Here is a 20,425-nt window from a genome sequence, read left to right on the forward strand (position 1 = left end):
ATGACCCCCCAGGGTCCCTTCCAACTCCACGATTCTATGCTTCCCCGAATAATACCTGAAGCGGGTGCGCAGGCCCTTCCCGCAGGTGACGCTGCACTGGGACCAGCTGGACCAGAGGCTCCATGCGCACTCGCTGGGGGCGCAGGTGTGGTTGGTGCAGATCAGCCTCCCCCCGGAGCAAGTGCAGTTGTCGCACCCGTCGTCGCGGACGCTGCCCGGCGCCCAGCTGTGCCCCTGGGCATCGGTGCACTCGCAGTGGGCGGGGGGCACGCAGGCGCCGTCTTGCTCCAGCGTCCCTGGGGGAGGAGAGAGCAGGAAGGGGAAAGCAGGTGAGGAAGAGGGCTGAGACCCACAGGTGGCTGGAATCAGGGGGGGTGGAAAAACTGCCTTTTCCCACCTGCCTTGCCCCCCCCTCTCCCTTCCTGGCACCCTTACAAGGAGCAGCTGCCATTGGAGCACTTATCCTTGCTCCCTGCCCACCTTCGCCAAGCAGGTGCCCACCAGATGCCCCCCAGGGCATATTCAGTGGCAGGCGTCTTCTGAGATTGGACACAGAGTCCTGTAGTGATTTCATGCTCTTTATTGCAGCTTGTAAAACAGTGATTGAATTTCCCCCCAAACCTCAGGCTTTTATATACATTATTTACACAATGAGTCCCGTCTGATTGGCTGATTCTGCTTCCCTCCTGGAGCCTGATTGGTCTTCTTCTGCAAGCCAATCAGTTGTTGCATTTTAGGATCCTACTTGCCTATTGTTCTAGGATCCAAGCTTAGTACATAACAGACACAGAACATAGCCACTGGGGCTGGTGGCCACTGACAGCCTTCTCCTCCTCTGTGAATTTTTCTAACCCCCTTTTAAAGACATCCAAGATTGTCAGGAGTTCGGCCTACACTTGCATAGGACCCTGGCAGAGACACATGCCCGACTGGCATGTTCCCTCCCTCCTGGTTGATCGTTCAGGAGCTTCGAAAGCTTTCTTCAGCCCGAACATCACAGAGACCGATGCCAACCGACACCGGCACCGGCAGAGTTTGCACATCATGCGTGACAGATCTCAGCAACTCAGCATTTTGGCTAATCTACTTTATTTACATCCAAACACACACGGAGCACTGCAACATGGCTCCCTCTCTCGCCAGCATCAGACAGCAAAGAGAAAAAGGACAATAGTCCTACTTCATGGAACACAGGAACACAAACATCCTGTCACTTCCCACTCTGTGGAGTCAAAACATACTCCGTCATGTGGAAGACAACAATCCCATGACTGCAATCACGGAGCAGGAATTCTAACAGATATAACACCCTTAAGAACAGTGGTCAGCAAACTTTTTCAGCAGGGGGCCGGTCCACCATCCCTCAGACCTTGTGGGGGGCCCGTCTATATTTTGGGGGAGGAAATGAATGAATTCCTATGCCCCACAAATAACCCAGAAATACATTTTAAATAAAAGGACACATTCTACTCATGTAAAAACCATCTGTGGGCTGGATTGGGGCGGATCTGGCCCCCGGGCCTTAGTTTGCCTACCCATGCTTAAGATTAAGAACATAAGGAGAGTCTTGCTGGCAACTCTCCCCTCCGGAGCTTTCCAGCAGCTGCTCAATTTGCCCTTTTCTGTACCTCTTCCAGCTTTACAAGGAGCGCCAATGTAACAACTGCAACAGAACAACTTGGGACCAGTTTGCCCACAATATTGCCTTAGTGCACATGAGCCTGCTTGATCTGCAGAACTCGCATCGTTACACAGAACCCCCATTCTGTATTTGTAGCAACTTGATCTTTCAGTGTGCCCTTGGGAACTCCCTGCCTCTTGACGTCAGCCAGGCGGCTTCACTGTGCTCTTGCTCAAAACATTATTGTTCAGGTGACCCTGCTGAGATTCTTAGAAAGCGGATTAGAATTCCAACCTGTTTTAGCATTTTAACTTTTTGCCCATTTTTAAACCGTCGCTGCGAATTTCCCTCCATGGTTTATCGTTTTTTGGGGGTTTTTTTGCAGGCCGCCGTAAAGTTTTTTCCTACCATCCAGCGGCGTATGAAATTTACGAAATAAATAAAAACGGAAAGAACAATTTGGGGGATATTCCCCGTGTTTAATTGCACCGTGGGGCAGGCAAAAGAACACCGCTTACCCTCTGGGCACCGGCAGCCGGGCTCACAGACCTCCCCGTCCTGGCAGGTGATGCCCTCCTGGAGGTCCCAGCAGTGGCGTGGGCATTCATTGGCGCAGCCCACCATGAGCATCTCTGGGGGGCAGCCCTCCTCTGGTGGGAGAGAGCCGACTGTTATCTTCCTGTGGTCCAGGGAGGGGAGTTGGGTCTTGGGGGGGGCAACTGGGGGAAGACCTCTCCTCTTCCCCCCAACTTACCGCAGGGTTTGGCGTTGCAGACACGCACTTGGTACTTCTCCCCGGGGCAGTGGCGCCCCCCGTTCTTGGGCGGGGGGCTGGTGCACATCCTCGTCCGAGACGAGCGCCCCCCACCACAGAGGCGGTCGCACCACGACCAGGGGCTCCACTTGGACCAGGCACCGTCCACTGCAGAGGGGGGAGACAAGGGAGGGGGGGTGAGGGGGGGCTGTCCAGGGGGGGGGGCAGATGGATTTGCAAAGGGGGCCTGATGCTCAGCTGATTTCTGGGACAGGCTCTGAGCCATTCCTCACCCTCCCCTCCATGTCCCAACAAATGCTGATGCATCTTCGGAACTCCTTGCCACAGGATATTGTATTTTGTTCCTTTATTTTGGCACGCCCAGTTTCTCCTCTGCATCCTCACAACAGTCTGCGAAGGGGATTTGAACCCTGGTCACGCAGGTCCTGATCCGACACTCTCTAACCACTGCACCGGGATGTTTGGAAGTCTCGTTCCCAGAGGCTGGATCATGGAGAATTGCCAGAAAGGGATCTTGCCTGTAAGCTCTGTCCCTGAACTTCCCTGGGGAAATTTTGAACTCGGGCGCCGGCTGACCAGAGGAAAGAGGCAAGGGATCTCTACTTTCTCTGAAATTAAGGCCCACCTGTGCTAGTTGTAATAACTCATAAAAGCACCTGCTAGATCAGGCCAAAGGTCCAGCATCCTGTTCTCACAGGGGCCAAATACCCATAGGAACCTAGGAATCAATATAGACTGCCTCTGGTGCTGGAGGTTTCACTCATAACAACATAAGGTGCAGCATCCTGTTTTCACAGGGACCAGCCAGATGCCCATTGTTGGAAACCTGCAAACAGGATCCGAACACAAGAGCAGCCCTCTCCTTCTGGGGTTTCCTACAGCTGGTCTTCAGAAACATTTCTGCCTCCGACTAGCCTGGCTAGCAGCCCTCCGTCGGCCTCTCCTCCTCCTCCTCCATGAATTTGCCTGATCCTCTTTTAAAGCCAGCTGTGCTGGTGGCCATCTCTGTGGCAGGGAGTTCCACAGTCTAGCAATGTTGCTATAGTGCGATGAGGGTCAAAAGTGTTGGGATGCGTCCAGGGAGACAGGGGCATCAGGCAGGCCCCCAGCTGGCTCCAGCCACCGGCCGGCAGCCGGATGATCATCGGTCTCCCTTGGAACAACATCAATCAGCGACACGAGCATCAGATATGTTTAGAGACCCGTGTATGCTCTGTCAGCAGAGTGAACAAATCTTCTCACAGCAGAAGTGGCAGACAGAGAAATGTGTAAGCATTATTTACAAGCCTTTATTCAGCATAGTTCAGGAACAAAGGAAAAACATGTCTGCTTCCCTTCGTCTCCAAGCAAACAGCAAGATAGCAAAAGCAATATACAAGCGGAAGTTCCCAGCAGACTGTGCTGGAAGTAAACAGGCATGTGACACACAACTGTCATGCCTGTTCCTTTTAAGGTGGAACAGAACTATATCCTAACAAAAAGGCTTTTCTCTATCCACTTTCTCTATGCCATGGAAAACTCGGAGGGGAGACAGAAGCCAGCGAGCCCCAAGCGGGACCTGTGTGCGACTCCTACCTTTGCAAGCCTGCAGGTTGCAGAAGCGCCGCTCCGCGTTGGCCGTCAAGATATCTTGGCACCAGTGCCCTCCTTGCCCCGGCGGGTTGTAGGTCCGCAGGCGCTGCTGCTGCCCGACCCCACAGCTGCGGGAACATGCACTCCAGGGAGACCAGGCGTTCCAAGTGCAGTTCAGGCCCAGGCACTCCTCGCCCTGGCACAGGGGGGTGTCTGCAGGGGGCAGCGGAAAAAGGCAGAGGGTCGTTCTGAGCCATTGCCTTTAAAAGAGCCTGCTGCTGGATCAGGCCAGGGGCCCACCTGGACCAGCATCCCGTTCTCCCAGTGGCCAAGCAGATGCCCATTATGGGAAACTGCAAGCAGGATTCGAACACAAGACCCTACTCTCCTCTCTAGTGGTTTCCAGCAACCGGAATTCAGAAGCATCGCTGCCTCCATCTGCTGAAGCAGAGCACAGCCCTCCTGGCTAGTGGCCATTGCTGACCCTCCATGAATTTGCCTAATCCTCTTTTAAAGCCATCTAGGTCGGTAGTGATGTATGGAAGTGAGAGCTGGACCACAAAGAAGGCTGATCACCGAAGAATTGATGCTTTTGAAATCTGGTGCTGGAGGAGACCCTTGAGAGTCCCATGGACTGCAAGAAGATCAAACCTCTCCATTCTGAAGGAAATCAGCCCTGAGTGCTCACCGGAAGGACAGATCCTGAAGCTGAGGCTCCAAGACTTTTGCCACCTCATGAGAAGAGAAGACTCCCTGGAAAAGACCCTGATGTTGAGAAAGATGGAGGGCACAAGGAGAAGGGGACGACAGAGGATGAGATGGTGGGACAGTGTTCTCAAAGCTACCAGGATTTGACCAAACTGTGGGGGGCAGTGGAAGACAGGAGTGCCTGGCGTGCTCTGGTCCATGGAGTCACGAAGAAGCAGACACGGCTAAACGGTGGGCACTGTGGGAGGGAGTTCCACAGTTTAACAGTGAGCTGCGTGACGATGGACCTCTTTTTATCTGCCCTTTCCACACTGTTTCAACCTCTTTATTGGGCTCTCCGCCCTGACCCCAAAGGTCTCATTCCTGGTCCATCACTTCCAGTTCAGACCCCGTGAGAAATTAAGATTCTTTGCCCCAGTTGAGCATCACTTTGCACCTGTTGGGGAAGGTCTTCCTGCGTTATTTCAGCCCACCCACTAACCGCTGGCTGTGAGCCCCTAATAATTACAACAATAATTTCATTATTTGTACCCTGCCCATCTGGCTGGGTTGCTCCCAGCCCCTCTGGGCGGCTGGCTCTGGGTCCCTCACCTGTGCACTGGGGCAGGTTGCACTCTCGCTCCTGGAAGGTGTCCCCCGTGCAGTTGGCCCACCCTCGGCAGAACCTCATGCGGGTCTTGAGGGCCGGCAGGTCGGGGTCGCTGCAGGTTTTGGAGCAAGGCGTCCAGGGTGACCAAGGGGTGAAGCTGTCCTCCTCGGAGCCTGGAGAGTGGGGCAGAGGAGCAGCTTGGCTTTCTGGGTGGGGTGGGGTTCCTCTGCCTCCCCAAAGGGAGCAGGCCGAGGAGAGGGCTTCTCAACCAGATTTTGGGTCCTCCCCGTTCCTCTCCCCACCCCCTTACCTGGGACGACAGAGACGGGCTGTTTTGTGGGTCCAGCCACCGCTGTGAAAAAGGAGGAAAAGAACATGCTGGGGTTAACCAATGGCGGCAGTCTTCACAGGTTTCCCCTTGTCTCCACCGTCATGCAGGTCCCACGGTGGCAAAACCTGCCTCAGTGTCACCACAAGGCGATGATCTGTGGCAAAACCAGTGGCCAGACAGCTGGGGCCCTGACCGGCTGCGTGCCATTGGGCAGAGCGAAGAATAATAATAATAAATAATAATTTTATTTTTTATACCCCACCCATCTGGCTGGAATTCCCCAGTAGACCAGAAGGAGCGCCGAGGGGCTTCTGGTGGTTTCCTCCCTGCAAGAAGTGAAGCTACAGGGAACTAGGCAGAGGGCCTTCTCGGTAGTGGCACCCACCCTGTGGAACGTCCTCCCATCAGATGTCAAAGAAATAAACAACTATCCAACTTTTGGAAGACATCTGAAGGCAGCCCTGTTTAGGGAAGCTTCTAATGTTTGATCTTTTATTATTGTTTTTTTAATATCCTGTTGGGAGCCTCCCAGAGTGGCTGGGGAAACTCAGCTAGATGGGCGGGGTATAATAATAATAATAATAATAGTAAGAAGAAGAAGAAGAAGAAGAAGAAGAAGAATTTTATAGTCTTCCTTTATAGTTTTTTGTTTTTTTGTTATTATTTTTACCAACAACCAAAACACAAACAGTGAAAACGAAGAGTGAAGCCCCCCAGGCGGCTGATACATTGGGTATACATAATCAATAATAACATATTCAAATCAACCATATGTACAATTCTACATACCGTACCTTAACACTCCTCCCTCCACAAGGTTTATTTAACTTTTAACATTTCAATTGCCCCAAATTGTTCAAACCTGCCCAAATAATTCAACCCTCCTCCTTCTCACTGACACGAAACCCTTTCATTTTATGTATCTTCACATTTAGATATTCGAAGATTATAATATTTTTCAATTTTTCCCTCCATTGGTTCACTCCTAGCTCCCTTGCATATTTCCAAATACTTGCTATAACCTGTCTGGCTGCAATTACCATCAATTTTACCCATTATTATTATTATTATTATTATTATTATTATTATTATTATTATCAGGCACCTTTGCTCCTGACTGCCCTCTTACCTTGGCAATCCAGCGTCTGACAGTACTTGATGTCCACCCGAGGGCCGGCGCAGTCCTTCCCGCCGTTGGCAGGCTTGGGGTTGGCGCACTCTCTTGTCCTGGTCATGTTCCCCAGCCCCCCGCAGGTCAAGGAGCAGGGGGCCCACGGGCTCCAGGCTGAGAAGCCCCCGTCCACGGGGCAGCGGGAGAAAGCGCAGACCAGCTGCCCGTTGCGGCAGGAGCTGAACGGAGGAGATGCGACAGTCGGGAAGAGTCTCAAAGTCAGTTGTGACTCCTGCATTTGCAGGGGGTTGGTCTAGATGACCCCTATGGGTCCCCTTCCAACATTTCTATGATGATCCTCAAGTGTATCTCCAGGTAAGGATGGGGAAAGGCTCCTCACTGCCTGGAGAACTGCAGTCGACCAGACAGAGCCATAATCTGACTCAATACAGTGGTCCCTTGGTTCTCAAATGCTTTGGTTCCCAAACGCCGAAAACTTTTCCGGTTTTCAAACGTTTTTAGGGCGGCTGTCAGATATTGTTTCTGGGGATCCTGCACCAATCAGAAGCTGCGCCTTGGTTTTCGAACATTTCGGAAGTCAAACGGACTTCTGGAATGGATTAAGTTTGGTGCTTTTTTTTTTTTGCTATTTTTTTTGCATTTTTTTGTTTTTCAGGCTTTGTCGGTTAATTTGTTTTTGTGACTGTGTGGAACCCAGTTCAGCTGCTGACTGATTGATTGTATGACTCAGGAAATGGATAAAAGCCCCCCATCCAAACAATGACTATCATCAGTGCAGTAAGAAAAATTAATTTTCATTTTTATCATCTACAATACTGTCTTATTTATTTTATAGTACAGCACATTGATTATTGCTTTCATTTTATGGATCAATGGTCTCGTTAGACAGTAAAATCCATGTTAAATTGCTGTTTTGGCGGTTGTTTTTAAAAGTCTGGAACGGATTAATCCATTTTGAATTACTTTGTATGGGAAAGCGCACCTTGACTCTGGAACGCTCTGGTTTTGGAATGGACTTCCAGAACGGATTAAGTCTGCGAACCAAGGTACCGCTGCATAAGGCAGCCTCTTGGGATGCTACACAGATGTGAACGCTGATGGCAAACCTGCAACCAGCAGCTGGAATTATTACCTGGTTTATAAGACGACCCCCAACTTTTTAAGCTCTTTTCTGGGGTTAAAAAGTCGTCTTATACACCGGAATCTACGGTAATCAAAATAGCCTAATAATAATATAAAAAGCTTAATATTTATTTATAAACCATCTCACCCCCCTTTGCTGGGCTCAAGGCGGTTTACAGATAAAAAGAAGAATATTCATCATTAACTGAATTAAACTACAGTGGACGCTCGGGTTGCGAATGTGATCTGTGCGTGATGCACGTTCACAACCCGCAGCGTTTGCAACCCGTGTCTGCGCAACCTGAAGCATCTGTAATCTGAGGTATGACTGTATATGTATATATAAAATAATTACAAAAAAATCACAAGCTGGGTGCGCAGCTGGCATGCCAGGAGGGCAGCCACGTGTAGGATGAGACACTTTCTGCTTGCCTTTCAGGCTGCAGTGGCACAGGTGAGGCTTTGCCTGTGAGCTGGGCATGGAGGGAACAGTTCAAATCTGGCTGAGCTCACCAGTTGCTGCAGGCAGAATAGATGGTGGTGTTTGGGACAACTTCTTCTCCCAGGGAGAGCCGCTGACCCTGTGCTGTGAGGATGCCCAGAGCGGGGCTGGGATCCGAGGAGTGGTTCCAGAACATCTTGAGAGTGTCTTCAGTCAGGATGCAGGGGCACTCCTAAGGCAGAGAGAAAGAGAAAGAGAGGGGACCCGTAAAGAGGTCATTTTACAGATTGTTCTCTTTTCAGGAAAACGACATGAAAATGATGTGTAGATGGTATGTAACGCCAGTACAGATAGCAAGAATGTATAAAACCGGGTCAAATAATATGCTGGAAATGTGAAGAAAAGGAAGGAACCTTTTATCATATGTGGTGGGAATGCAGAGAAATTTAAAAAATTTGGGAAATGATATATAATGAGCTGAAGAAAATGTTTAAAATGACATTTCTAAAAAAAAACCAGAAGCATTTTTGTTTGGACAAGACCTGCCAAGGAGAACAAAGAACTTCTTTATGTATGCTACAACAGCGGCAAGAGTCTTGATAGCACAAGGATGGAAGAACAAAGAAGCCCCGACAAAAGAACAGTAGCAAGAGAAATTGATGAGCTATGCAGAGCTGGCAAAATTGACATACAAATTGCGAGATAAGGACAACTGTGACTTTAAAGAAGAATGGGAACTTTTTACAAATTACTTAAAACAACAAGAAAATGAACTGGACTCCTTGGCAGGTTTTGAATAAGCATACACAAATTTAGTGAGGGTCAACATAGTAGATAGATAACACAAGGATGTATACAATTTTACAATATGCAGAGAACAACATGAGTTGAGAAATCAGAGAGAGGAGCTGAGGGAAGTTTGGGGGGGAGGGAGAAAAAAAAGGGGCAGGGAAATAATGGAGATGATTTATTTTAATAATTTGGTATGTAGAAATTATTATTATTAAACCACTCCAAAGCACACCGAGATCCAGCTCCGAGGGCCTTCTGGCAATTCCCTCCTTGTGAGAAGTGAGGTTACAGGGAACCAGGCGGAGGGCCTTCTCGGTGGTGGCGCCCGCCCTGTGGAACGCCCTCCCATCAGATGTCAAAGAGATAAACAACTACCTGACATTTAGAAGACATCTGAAGGCAGCCCTGTTTAGGGAAGCTTTTAATGTCTGTTGTTTTATTGCACTGTTGTTTTACATACATATATATATATATATATATATATATATAAATTTTTACCAACCACCAAAACACAAACAGTGAAACCCCCCAGGGGGCAGATAAACTGGGGATACAATATTCAATAATAACATATTCAAATCAACCTGTTGTTCTTATATTATTTCTGTTGGGAGCTGCCCAGAGTGACTGGGGAAACCCAGCCAGATGGGCAGGGTATAAGTAATAAATTATTATTAGTATTAGTACTAGTATTAGTATTATTAAAGGTAAAGGTAAAGGGACCCCTGACCATTAGGTCCAGTCGTGACCGACTCTGGGGTTGCGGCGCTCATCTTGCTTTGTTGGCCAAGGGAGCCAGCGTCCAGCTTCCGGGTCATGTGGCCAGCATGACTAAGCCGCTTCTGGCAAACCAGAGCAGCGCATGGAAACGGCGTTTACCTTCCCGCCAGAGTGGTACCTATTTATCTACTTGCACTTTGACGTGCTTTCGAACTGCTAGGTTGGCAGGAGCAGGGACCCAGCAACGGGAGCTCACCCTGTCGCGGGGATTCGAACCGCCGACCTTCAGATCGGCAAGCCCTAGGCTCTGTGGTTTAAACCACAGCACCACCCGCTTCCCTATTAGTATTATTAGTTGTGTGCAAAAAACTCAGCCTTCCTCAGCACAGACAGCAGGTTTGGGGGAAGGACTTATGTTCTACCTCCACCATCAGACAGACAGAGAGAGACAGAGAAGTTCACAGGTCCCCACCTGGACGCAGGCCCCTTCGTGCTGGTAGGTGCCCACGGGGCAGTGGCACCCTTCCTCGCAGCCATCCGAGAAGCAGTCCATCTGGCGGGTGAGATGGGCGCAGCTGTAGGGGCACCCCTCTTCCTGCAGGCATTCCCGGTACAGACGCCCCACTGGGCAGCCGACCTCTGAGAGAATGGGAGAAGGATTGAAAGGGTGACCAGAGGCCCTTCTCTCGGTCCCTTGGAGGGATCAGTGCCGGATTTATGTATAAGCGGAACAAGCTATAGCTATGGGCCCCACTCTCTTGGCCCCCCCCCAAGCTAAAGGAAAAAAACGCTGGATGTGCATTTCCAAAATATAAGATAAAACCAAATAAAAGAAAACCTACATCCAGCAACAGCATTTTGTGTTGTGCAGGCTCCTATGTTGTAAGGAATGGCCCTCGCTTGCTAGCCTGCTCCCTCAAATATCCCTGGTTTGCTCCTTTCTATATATAGGGTGCCTACATTCTGCTATTTATAATTATTAGCAGTTTGCATCATATATTTGCACCTATTATTATTTCATGTTATAGCAAGTTTCTAGAGACTAGACGATGAGTCTTTGTAAATGGTGTTTCTAAAGGAACTTTTGTTATTCCCAAATGCCAATGTGTTTGCATTATTAAGTTTGCTATGAATAAAAAAATCATTTTCAGTCAGAGCTTAATAATTATTTCACTATTAATATACTTCTTCTTAACTGTATTTCAGTTCAACAGTTACTTTGATAAAATACGTATTTTGTGATATGCAAATGGCTTGAGATACCTATGAGGTCCATAAATGACCATACAGCATATATTCAACACAAAAAGCAGCAACAATTTGATGTTGACATAGGACAGCTGGACATAGAAAGGGCCCTGTTACCTTCAGCAGCTTAGGGCCTCATTAAACCTAAATCCGGCCCTGGTGGGGATGCCTAGCAGGGCCTTCTCGGTGGTGGCTCCTCCCAGGCAACTTTGAAACTACCTGCCTGGAGAAGCTGGATTGGGGAGGAAAGAGTGAGCCGGTCTGCGCTCCTCAGAGAAGCGGGGAGTTTCAATATTGGGGGGAGCCACCCAGTGGCGGAGGAACCCTCTCTGTCACCTGGGGTGGGGCGAACCGCCAGGTGATGCATGCAAGACGTCTGTATGAACTGCGCATGCACGGCAGCCGGTACAGTAGCCACACGAGCAGCGCCCACACTGACTGCGTGCGTGCCCTCCGCTGCTCTACAGCTGGGCGGAGGCAGCGGGCCATCTTGTCACCCCCACCCCAGGGCGGTGCCCGGGGCGTACCGCCCCCTCTGCCCCCCCTTCGTACGGCCCTGGAGCCACCGACTCACCAAGGCACACTTGGGTGTTGCAGGTCTTGCTCTGGGCGGCCAAGCCCTGGCAGTCGGGCTCCCGGCACCGGCGGATGCGCATTTGCTCTCCTCCTCCACAGGTGACGCTGCAGGGCTCCCAGGGGGACCAGTCGCCCCAGGCCTCCTCCTCTGTGGGGACATGGAGGGGGCAGAGGTGAAGGGAAGGGAGGGAGGGAGGGAGGGAGGGAGGGAGGGAGGGAGGGAGGGAGGGAGGAAGGAAGGAAAACGAAACAAAACAGGAATTTTTTTTATTATTATTTTAAAAAGTTTAGATCAGAAAAGTTAAAAACACATCATTTTTTATTATTTTTATTGCTTTTTTAATAATAATAATAATCATCATCATCATCATCTGTTGGGAGCAGCCCAGAGTGGCTGGGGAGGCCAGCCAGATCGGCAGGGTATAAATAAAATTATTCTTATTATCCCACCCCACCCCCGTCCACCTCACCTGGGCAGTCTTTCTGTCTCTGGCAAGCTTTCTGCTGTTCCCTGCTGCCCTGGCACCCCCTGCCTCCGTTCTGGGGGGCTGGGTGGTCGCACTCGCGGAATCGGAACTCGGCTCCCTCCCCGCAGCTCTGACTGCAGGGCGACCAGGGCCCCCAGGGGCCCCAGCCCCCATCCAGGCGGCACGAGGGGTCCACGTCGCATTGCAGGTGCCCGGCCACACAGGTGCTGGGGGAGAAGAAATGGGAGAGAGGGATGCTATTGGCAAGCAGACATAACACCATTCACATTTCTTTATTTTTATTGTTTCCATTCTGTGTTTTACATTTCCACGAGAAAAAGAAGAATAATCTCTAAGTGGTATATAAGCTGCTTTGAGACAGATTATGAATGAAAAGCAAAGTCAAAATTCTATATATATTTGTTCCGCATTTGTAAGAAAGAGATTTTTCACTTTGGAACTGCCTGCCACTTGACAACAGTCAACAGCCTTCACTGTACACTTTTGGCGCCTGCTATAAACATTTTGGTTTAGACAAGCCCAACCAGACATCTAGAATGTGGGTGGGTGTTTTAGTCTGGTTTTAGCTTATTGCTGATTTTTAATTTGGGGAAGGTATTAAATTGTTGTTAATTGATTTTTTAATTGATAAACTTACTGTTTTCTTTTCTTTTTGTAAACCACCTTGAGGTTGGTTTGTTTGTTTTTAAATGATTTTTATTAAATTTTTAACAATAAGTACATCAAACATCGTATTTCTTAAACAGGAGCTACAAAACCCTCAAAACTGGAATTTTCACCATAGTAACACACAAAAGAACTGATTTGGTGTTAAGACAGCATAACATACCGAATCATAAATTAATGGGACAAACTAATTGAACTGCCAAGAATATAGACTAAATCACGATGCACATAAAAAATGAAACAAAACCAAAGTATGGTGCAAAATCCTAAAATAAATAATGCTTGGAAATGGACTGAAGTAATTAAAAAGTAAGTGCAGATTTGAGGGAAAATATTGCCCTCATTGAGTAAGACCTGCTTTCATCAGCTCAATCCTAAATTTCAGTTTAGGGCTAAAATCTTAAGGCTTCATTTATCCAACCTGATGTTAAAAACACACACAGAGAGAGACTTTAAACCATGCATTTCAGCAAATACGGATGTTAAGGTTTTTATCCTAAAAGTGATATTATTATATAACTCATGCCGTCGTTTTGCATTTTTATGTTGTGAACTGCCCTATGATCTTTGGAGAAAGGGTGGCATACAAATTTAATAAACAAATAAATAAATAAATTTAAACCTTAATTCAGAATACAGTGGTACCTTGGTTCACAAACGCCAAAAACCCAGAAGTAAGTGTTCTGGTTTTCGAATGTTTTTCAGAAGCCGAACGTCCAATGTGGCTGTCGGCTATTGTTTCTGGGGCGCCTGCACCAATCAGAATCTGTGCCTTGGTTTTCAAACATTTCGGAAGTCAGACTTCCAGAACAGATTAAGTTGGGCGCTTTTGTTTTTGCTATTTATTTTGCCTTTTTTTGTTTTCGAGGCTTTTTCGGTTAATTTGTTTTTGTGACTGTGTGGAACCCAGTTCAGCTACTGATTGACTGATTGATTGATTGATTGATTGATTGATTGTGTGACTGCGGAAATAGATAAAAGCCCCCCATCCAAACAATGACTATCATCAGTGAGGGAAGGAAAAAATAAAAATTTTTATTTTTATAATCTACAATACTGTTTTATTTATTTTATACTACAGTACATTATTATTGCTTTCGTTTTATGGATCAGTGGTGTTGTTAATAGTAAAATCGATGTGAAATTGCTGTTTTAGGGGTTGTTTTTAAAAGTCTGGAATGGATTAATTGATTTTGCATTACTTTCTATGGGAAAGGGCACCTTGGCTTTGGAACGCTTTGGTTTTGGAACGGACTTCTGGAACGGATTAAGTTTGAGAACCAAGTACTACTGTATTTATATAACTGCAGCACCAGCTAGTGGCAAAAGATATGTTATTTTCCCCCCACTGGTGAGCCTAGTTCACGAAAGAAAGGGAGCTTTAGGTAAATTTTGTCAGCCATGCCATGCAAAGTGCTGGTGCCAGAAGATCGCCGTGTTGCGCTTATAAAGTCAACCCAAGTTGCAGTGAAATTTAGGTGTCCCCCCCCCCCAAAGCAAACAAAGGGTGTATAAATCTTACAAAATAAACCAAATAAAGGTATTAAAAGCGTCATTAGCCTGCCTTGGCCAGACTCACCAGTTCTGGCAGGGTCCAGTTACCGTCTCCCCAGGCTGGACGTACTCCCAGGGCAGGAGCCCTGACCACAGAGAGAGATTCCGTCCTTCGGGGACACCTGCCAAGATGGGGAAAAGAAAGAAGAATTCAGAGTTGGCCGTTTCCTCCTGCTCCCCTTGCCCTCCCTGTGTGAATCAGGCCCCACTCCATCTTGAATTCACTCCTCTAAAATGATTGCCAAGCCCAGCAAACTGGGCTGGGAAAGATCTGTGGCTCAGTGGCAGAGCAGCTGCTTGGCCTGCAGAAGGTCGCTGGTTCAATCCCCCGGAAAGTCGCTGCCTGCCAGTATAGACAACACTGAGGTAGGCGGACCGGCTGCTTCCTATGCTCCTAGTAGTTGGGTGGTAGTGAAGGGACAGGTTACCCAAACCTGACTGTGTAGTCACCCCAACTAGGCCCCAAACTTCCCAAATTCTTTCTTTGAGGATCCATTAGCTAAAATCCATTAGCTTGGGCTGTATAACACAAAGTAGCTGAATAAACAAAGCGTTCTCCTTTATCAGTCCATGAAGGCGTAATAGATGGCCTTGTCAGTTCCGAGTAGAGAGGGGACGGCGCATCCAACTTATCTTACCGGTTGTAACTATCCTGACCACGCTGACGCACAGACCCCGGGAATGGCGCCAGGAGTGCCAGATAAGAGTACAGAAACAATTTCTATTCATGCTCAAGGGTACAAACTTACGTGTACAAACTCAGGAGGCTGGATTCCTGGGGAGGGGGAAAGGGGACCTAAAGGGAATATAGGCTGCATGTAACTGCTCTTTAGGTGTGCTTGCTTGTGACTGATCATGCAGTGCCTTTCTGCTCTTCCCGAGAACAGAAATAAACTCTTTCTCTGAACCTACCCTCAGTGTCTATTGGCTCCTCCCTCCCTCCCGGGAGCAACGCTCACCCGACCCATGGGAAAGGTCTGAAAGGCTACAGTAGAACACGTGCTTGGCATGCAGAAGGTCCTTGATTCATTCACTTCCCCTGCCTGAAATCCTGGAGAGCTTCTGCCAGCCAGTGTGGTCATTAGAGAGCTAGACGGGGCAATGGCCTGACTCCAAACAAGGCAGCTCCCTTTGTTAAAGATTCACTCACTCATTCACTCACTCACCCAGCCAGGTGTTCTGGTACTTGCAGCGGCACTGCTCTGGCGGGACGCACACGCCATCCTGCAGCAGCTGCCCGCCTGGGCAGGCGCACGAGAGCTGGCACTGGGGGCTGTCCAAGCAGGCGGTGTCCGGGTGCAGGTCCTCGCAGCTGCGTGGGCAGCCCTTGCCGCAGGGGAACGACACCTGGCCCCCGCTGCAGTCTGGGGGGACCAGGAAAAAGGCACTCAGATCTCTGTGCGCATCTTGGGGGTGAACTTTCACTCCGTGTTCCCACCCAGGGCCGGATTTAAGTTTGATGCGGCCCTCAGCTACTGAAGGTAATGGGGCCCTTCCTATGTCCACCTGTCCTTTGTCAACAACAAATTGTCACTGGTTTTTGTGTTGAATAGATGCTATATGGTCATTTATGGACCTAATAGGTATCTAAAGCCATTTGCACATCACAAAATATGCATTTTAACAAAGTCATTGTTGAAGTGAAATACAATTAAGAACTATATAAACAGTGAAATAATTATGAAGCTCTAACTTAAAATGATTTTTTATTCATAAAAAAATAATGCAAACACATTGGCATTTGGCAAGAACAAAAGTTCCTTTAGAAACACCATTTACAAAGACTCATCATCTAGTCTCCAGAAACTTCCTATAACATGAAATAATTATAGGTGTCAATATATGATGCAAACTACTAATAATTGTAAATAGCAGAATGTAGGCACTCTATATGTAGAAAGGAGCAAACCAGGGATATTTGAGGGAGCAGGCGAGCAGGCGGGGCCCATGACTTACATCACAGGAGCCTGCACAACACAAAACGCTGTTGCTGTATGTAGGTTTTATTTTATTTGGTTTTTAATCTTATATTTTGGAAATGTACATCCTATCAGATGTCAAGGAAATAAACACCTATCTGACTTTAGAAGACACCTGAATGCAGCCCTGTTTAGAGAAGTCTCTAATGTTTAATGTTTTATTGTGTTTTAAATATTCTGTTGGGAGCTGCTCGGAGTGGCTGGGGAAAGCCAGCCGGGTGGCCAGGGTATGTATGTACAGTGGTACCTCGGGTTAATTCGTTCCGGAGGTCTGTACGTAGCCTGAAACTGTTCTTAACCTGAAGCACCACTTTAGCTAATGGGGCTCCTGCTGCCGCTGCGCCGCCGGAGCACAATTCCTGTTCTCATCCTGAAGCAAAGTTCTTAACCTGAAGCACAATTTCTGGGTTAGCAGAGTCTGTAACCCGAAGCGTATGTAACCTAAAGCGTATGTAACCCAAGGTACCATTGTATGTATGCATGTATGTATGAATGAATAAATAAATTAATAAATATTATTATTCCTGTTCATCAGTCTCAATCTCTTAGCAACCCTTAGGGCAGCTGGGCTCCATTTTCGCTCTCCCATTGTCACTTTCCACGCAACGGCTCTAGAGTTCAAACGAATATTCACCTCTGAAAATCTTAAATTCCTCCGCGACATATTAATAATATACAGTAATCCCACGCTTTCTCCAAAAACTTACTAACCGTGGGCCAGTGTAAAAGCAGGTGTTTCAAAGGAGCCTGATCCAATGAACTTATTGTTGGGGATAAGCAGTGTCCAGTGCACAGCGGAATGATGAAAAGTATGAGCCAACATGCTCTATACTACTTTATTTACAGTTCAAAGCTGGTAAGTTACAGAAAAACATCTTCCCTCTGCCGGAGCAGAGAAAGCGTCATCTCTCCTCTAAAGCACGGAGAGAATCACAAACTGAAACTGCAAAGAACAGTGAAAAACAGGAAACCAGTGTACGTCATATCCAGTCTCCTTTCCCGTGAGATAACCCAACAGTACATCCTGTGGAATGTAAACATTGTCTTGTGACAAGCCCTTCGCTGCACAGAGAAGAAAGCAGAAACCAACATCCTCCCCCTTTCTGTGAACATCTCTGGGCAGCGTGTTTGTACAATATCAGTACAAACCCAACTTCTGCACATAGGTACAGTGTTGATCCCTTGATACAATCTTGGACAATACATCAGCAGGAATTTCATTACCTGGCATATAGGACACCGTTACGAGTCCCTTCTGAATACGTTCCCTAGCATGTTGCAACTTCAATTGCAAGTGCTTCGTGCTTTGCTTACAACCTTCAAAATTCAGCAAAGCCAAACATGCTTTGTTGTCCTGGTAAACCTGGATTGGACATTTGACAGGAATTTTCATGTCTTTGCACAATTGTAACAACCATTCACAATCTTTAAGTGAATAAGACAGTGCATTCAGTTCAGCTTCACAAGTACTTAAGCTAACTGTTGTTTGCTTCTTGCAAGACCAATCAAATAGACCCTGATTGTACTTATAGCAAACTCCAGACGTACTTTTCCTGTCTGTAGTGTCACTTCCAAAACTTGCATCTGCAAATATCTCAAGACCACCAGACTTCTGATTGTTAAATCTCAGTCTGTAATGCATAGTGCCTTTCAAATACCGCGCTATGCGTTTCAGAGCTTTCCAATCCTTAACAGTAGGATTGTTGACTTGTTTGCTTAGCAAATTACAGCTAACAGCAATGTCTGGTCTTGAACATCTGGCAATGAAGTTTAGCTTGCCTAGCACACTTCTGTACAGTGTAGTGTCAGAAAATGCTTCTTCAGTGTCATCTACCTGATAACCTGTTATCATCGGTGTGTCCACAGGGTTAGCATCCATCAGGTTTAGTTTGCTTAACACATCAGCAATTTTCTGTGACTGGTGTACTAGAATGTTACCATCTTGATCTCTCTCTATTTCCAGAGATAGGTAGTTGTTTACCTCACCAAGATCTTTCATGTCAAAGTGCTCTTTCAGTTGAGCTAGGGCGTTATTGTACATTGTGACATCTTTCCAAAAGAATAAAAGATCATCAACATAAAACAAACAATACAGTTTCTTTTGCCCTTCCTCTTTGACAAATACACATGGATCAGCTTTCCCTTGCTTAAAACCTAGAGAAAACAATACTTCAGTGAGTTTTGTGTGCCAACACCGTGCACTTTGTTTGAGACCATAAATTGACTTTTTCAGAGCACAAACAAATCCCTGTTTTACCTGTACGCCATCAGGTGGAAGCATATAAAGTGATTCATTTAGAGATCCGTACAGAAAAGCTGTATTCACATCATGGTGACTAATGTGTAGATTCTCCTCTGCAGCTAGCTTGAGTATAAGCCTAATGCTCTCATACCTCACTGTGGGTGAGTAGGTCTCGTGATAGTCTTCACCTGGTACCTGAGCAAATCCTCTGGCTACCAATCTGGCTTTGTGTCTGACTATCTTGCCATTTTGATCAGTCTTCGCTTTGAAGACCCATTTGCTTCCAAGCAATTTCATTCCTGGAACTACTGGAACTAGGTCCCATGTTTTGTTCCTTTCCAAGGAATCAAGCTCAGCCTTCATGGCATTTAACCATGGCTCAGCTTCCTTTGAATCCAAATCCTGGATTTCTTGGAAACTTGAAGGTTCAAAAACCTTCTTGGAGCTTTTAACAGCTGTTACTGCTATCTTGGCAAACTCATCAGCAAATCTCTTTGGAGGTCTGCCTTTTGTGGCTCTTTGTGACCTGCGAATTAGCCTTAAGTCTTCAACACTCTCCTCTTCCTTCTTAGGAGAAAAGTGACCTATTGTGAACAATGGTTCCTCCAATTCTTGATCAGAGCCTTCAGAGGGTCGCATAGAGGCTTTCGCACTCTTGAAATCCTCTGAATCACCCGATTCAGTTTCAGACTTAGAACCTTCATCAGTGGATGTGGGTTGTTGTGGTTGCTTTTGACTATCCTCAGTCTCATCACTGTCATCAGGATAACATTGGAAAATTCCCACATTCTCCCCCCACTTGGCATTGTACTCAACACTTCTTGTGAGCTTAATTTCCTTAGAGTCAGTCATCATTATTCTGTAAGACCCTTTCTGATAACCTAGAAAGATACCATGCAATCCACGCTTGTCTAACTTGGAGTTTTGTGGTGAGTGAACCCACATGTCAGAACCAAAAATTTTCATGTGTTTGATGTATGGCTTCTTGCCAAACATCTTCTCATAGGGGGTACAACCAATCGCTGAAGACAACCTGCGATTATAACTGTAAGTGAAACATGAGAGAGCTTCGGCCCAATAACTCTCTGGAAGATTTGCATCATGCAGCAAGGTTTTTAACCCTTGAAGCAATGTTTGATTTGCTCGCTCCGCAAGTCCATTCTGCCATGGCGAGCGAGGACTAGACAAATCGTGTTGAATTCCTTTCTCAGCCAGAAAAGCTTCAAACTGCTGAGAAGTGAATTCTCCCCCCCGGTCAGTGAAAAGAATCTTTATCTTCTTACCATGCACATTTCCCAACCAAGCACAGAATTCCTTGAACCTAGGAAAAGCCTCTGATTTCTGCTTGAGATTGTACACAAAAATATACCTGGAAAATGCATCAATAAGAACCATGAAGTACCTATTTCCACCCAAAGAGGGCGCTAGTGGTCCAACCAAATCAGCATGAATAATTTGGTATGGTTCTGTAGCTTGCCTACTAGACACCTTACCTTTTGCAGCCATTTTCACCTTGTTTGCTGCGCATGCCTTGCACTTCATGTGGTACCTGCAGGGTTTAATAGTCATACCTTCAACCAAGGTAGGCATTTTAGATACTGCCTCAAAATGCAAATGAGCAAATTTCCTGTGAAAATCGTGAATACATTCTGCATGCAAACTTTTGTCGGAACCTGCAATGCAACAAGTGTCATCCTGCACAACATCATCATAATACAAAACAAACAAACGATCAACAAATTCAGCATACAATTGATAATCATTTTTCTTGGTGATGATGCATCTATTGTTTTTAAAGGAAACGTCAATCTTCTTCTCAACCAGCTGTCCAACGCTGAGCAGATTATGTTTCGCATCCGGCACATAAA

The 20,425-nt window shown here is 47.0% G+C and overlaps 1 protein-coding gene across 1 annotated transcript in view; it reads right to left on the reverse strand.

Annotated features, from left to right (window-relative positions):
- LOC309381023 (SCO-spondin-like) overlaps positions 1-20,425 on the reverse strand; it is a 166,556-nt gene that overhangs the window by 36,683 nt on the left and 109,448 nt on the right. The window contains exons 76-88 of the mRNA XM_081931321.1: positions 15,503-15,700; positions 14,362-14,458; positions 12,099-12,322; positions 11,627-11,776; positions 10,277-10,443; positions 8,364-8,524; positions 6,726-6,946; positions 5,576-5,617; positions 5,268-5,438; positions 3,972-4,181; positions 2,376-2,543; positions 2,140-2,271; positions 56-296 (exon numbers count right to left, since the gene is read on the reverse strand). Of these exons, the coding sequence (XP_081787447.1) occupies positions 56-296; positions 2,140-2,271; positions 2,376-2,543; positions 3,972-4,181; positions 5,268-5,438; positions 5,576-5,617; positions 6,726-6,946; positions 8,364-8,524; positions 10,277-10,443; positions 11,627-11,776; positions 12,099-12,322; positions 14,362-14,458; positions 15,503-15,700 (2,182 nt within the window). The remainder of the gene's footprint in view (positions 1-55; positions 297-2,139; positions 2,272-2,375; positions 2,544-3,971; positions 4,182-5,267; positions 5,439-5,575; positions 5,618-6,725; positions 6,947-8,363; positions 8,525-10,276; positions 10,444-11,626; positions 11,777-12,098; positions 12,323-14,361; positions 14,459-15,502; positions 15,701-20,425) is intronic.

Source organism: Podarcis melisellensis (assembly GCF_964234715.1).
Source record: "Podarcis melisellensis genome assembly, chromosome: 12".
Taxonomy (NCBI): Eukaryota; Metazoa; Chordata; class Lepidosauria; order Squamata; family Lacertidae; genus Podarcis; species Podarcis melisellensis.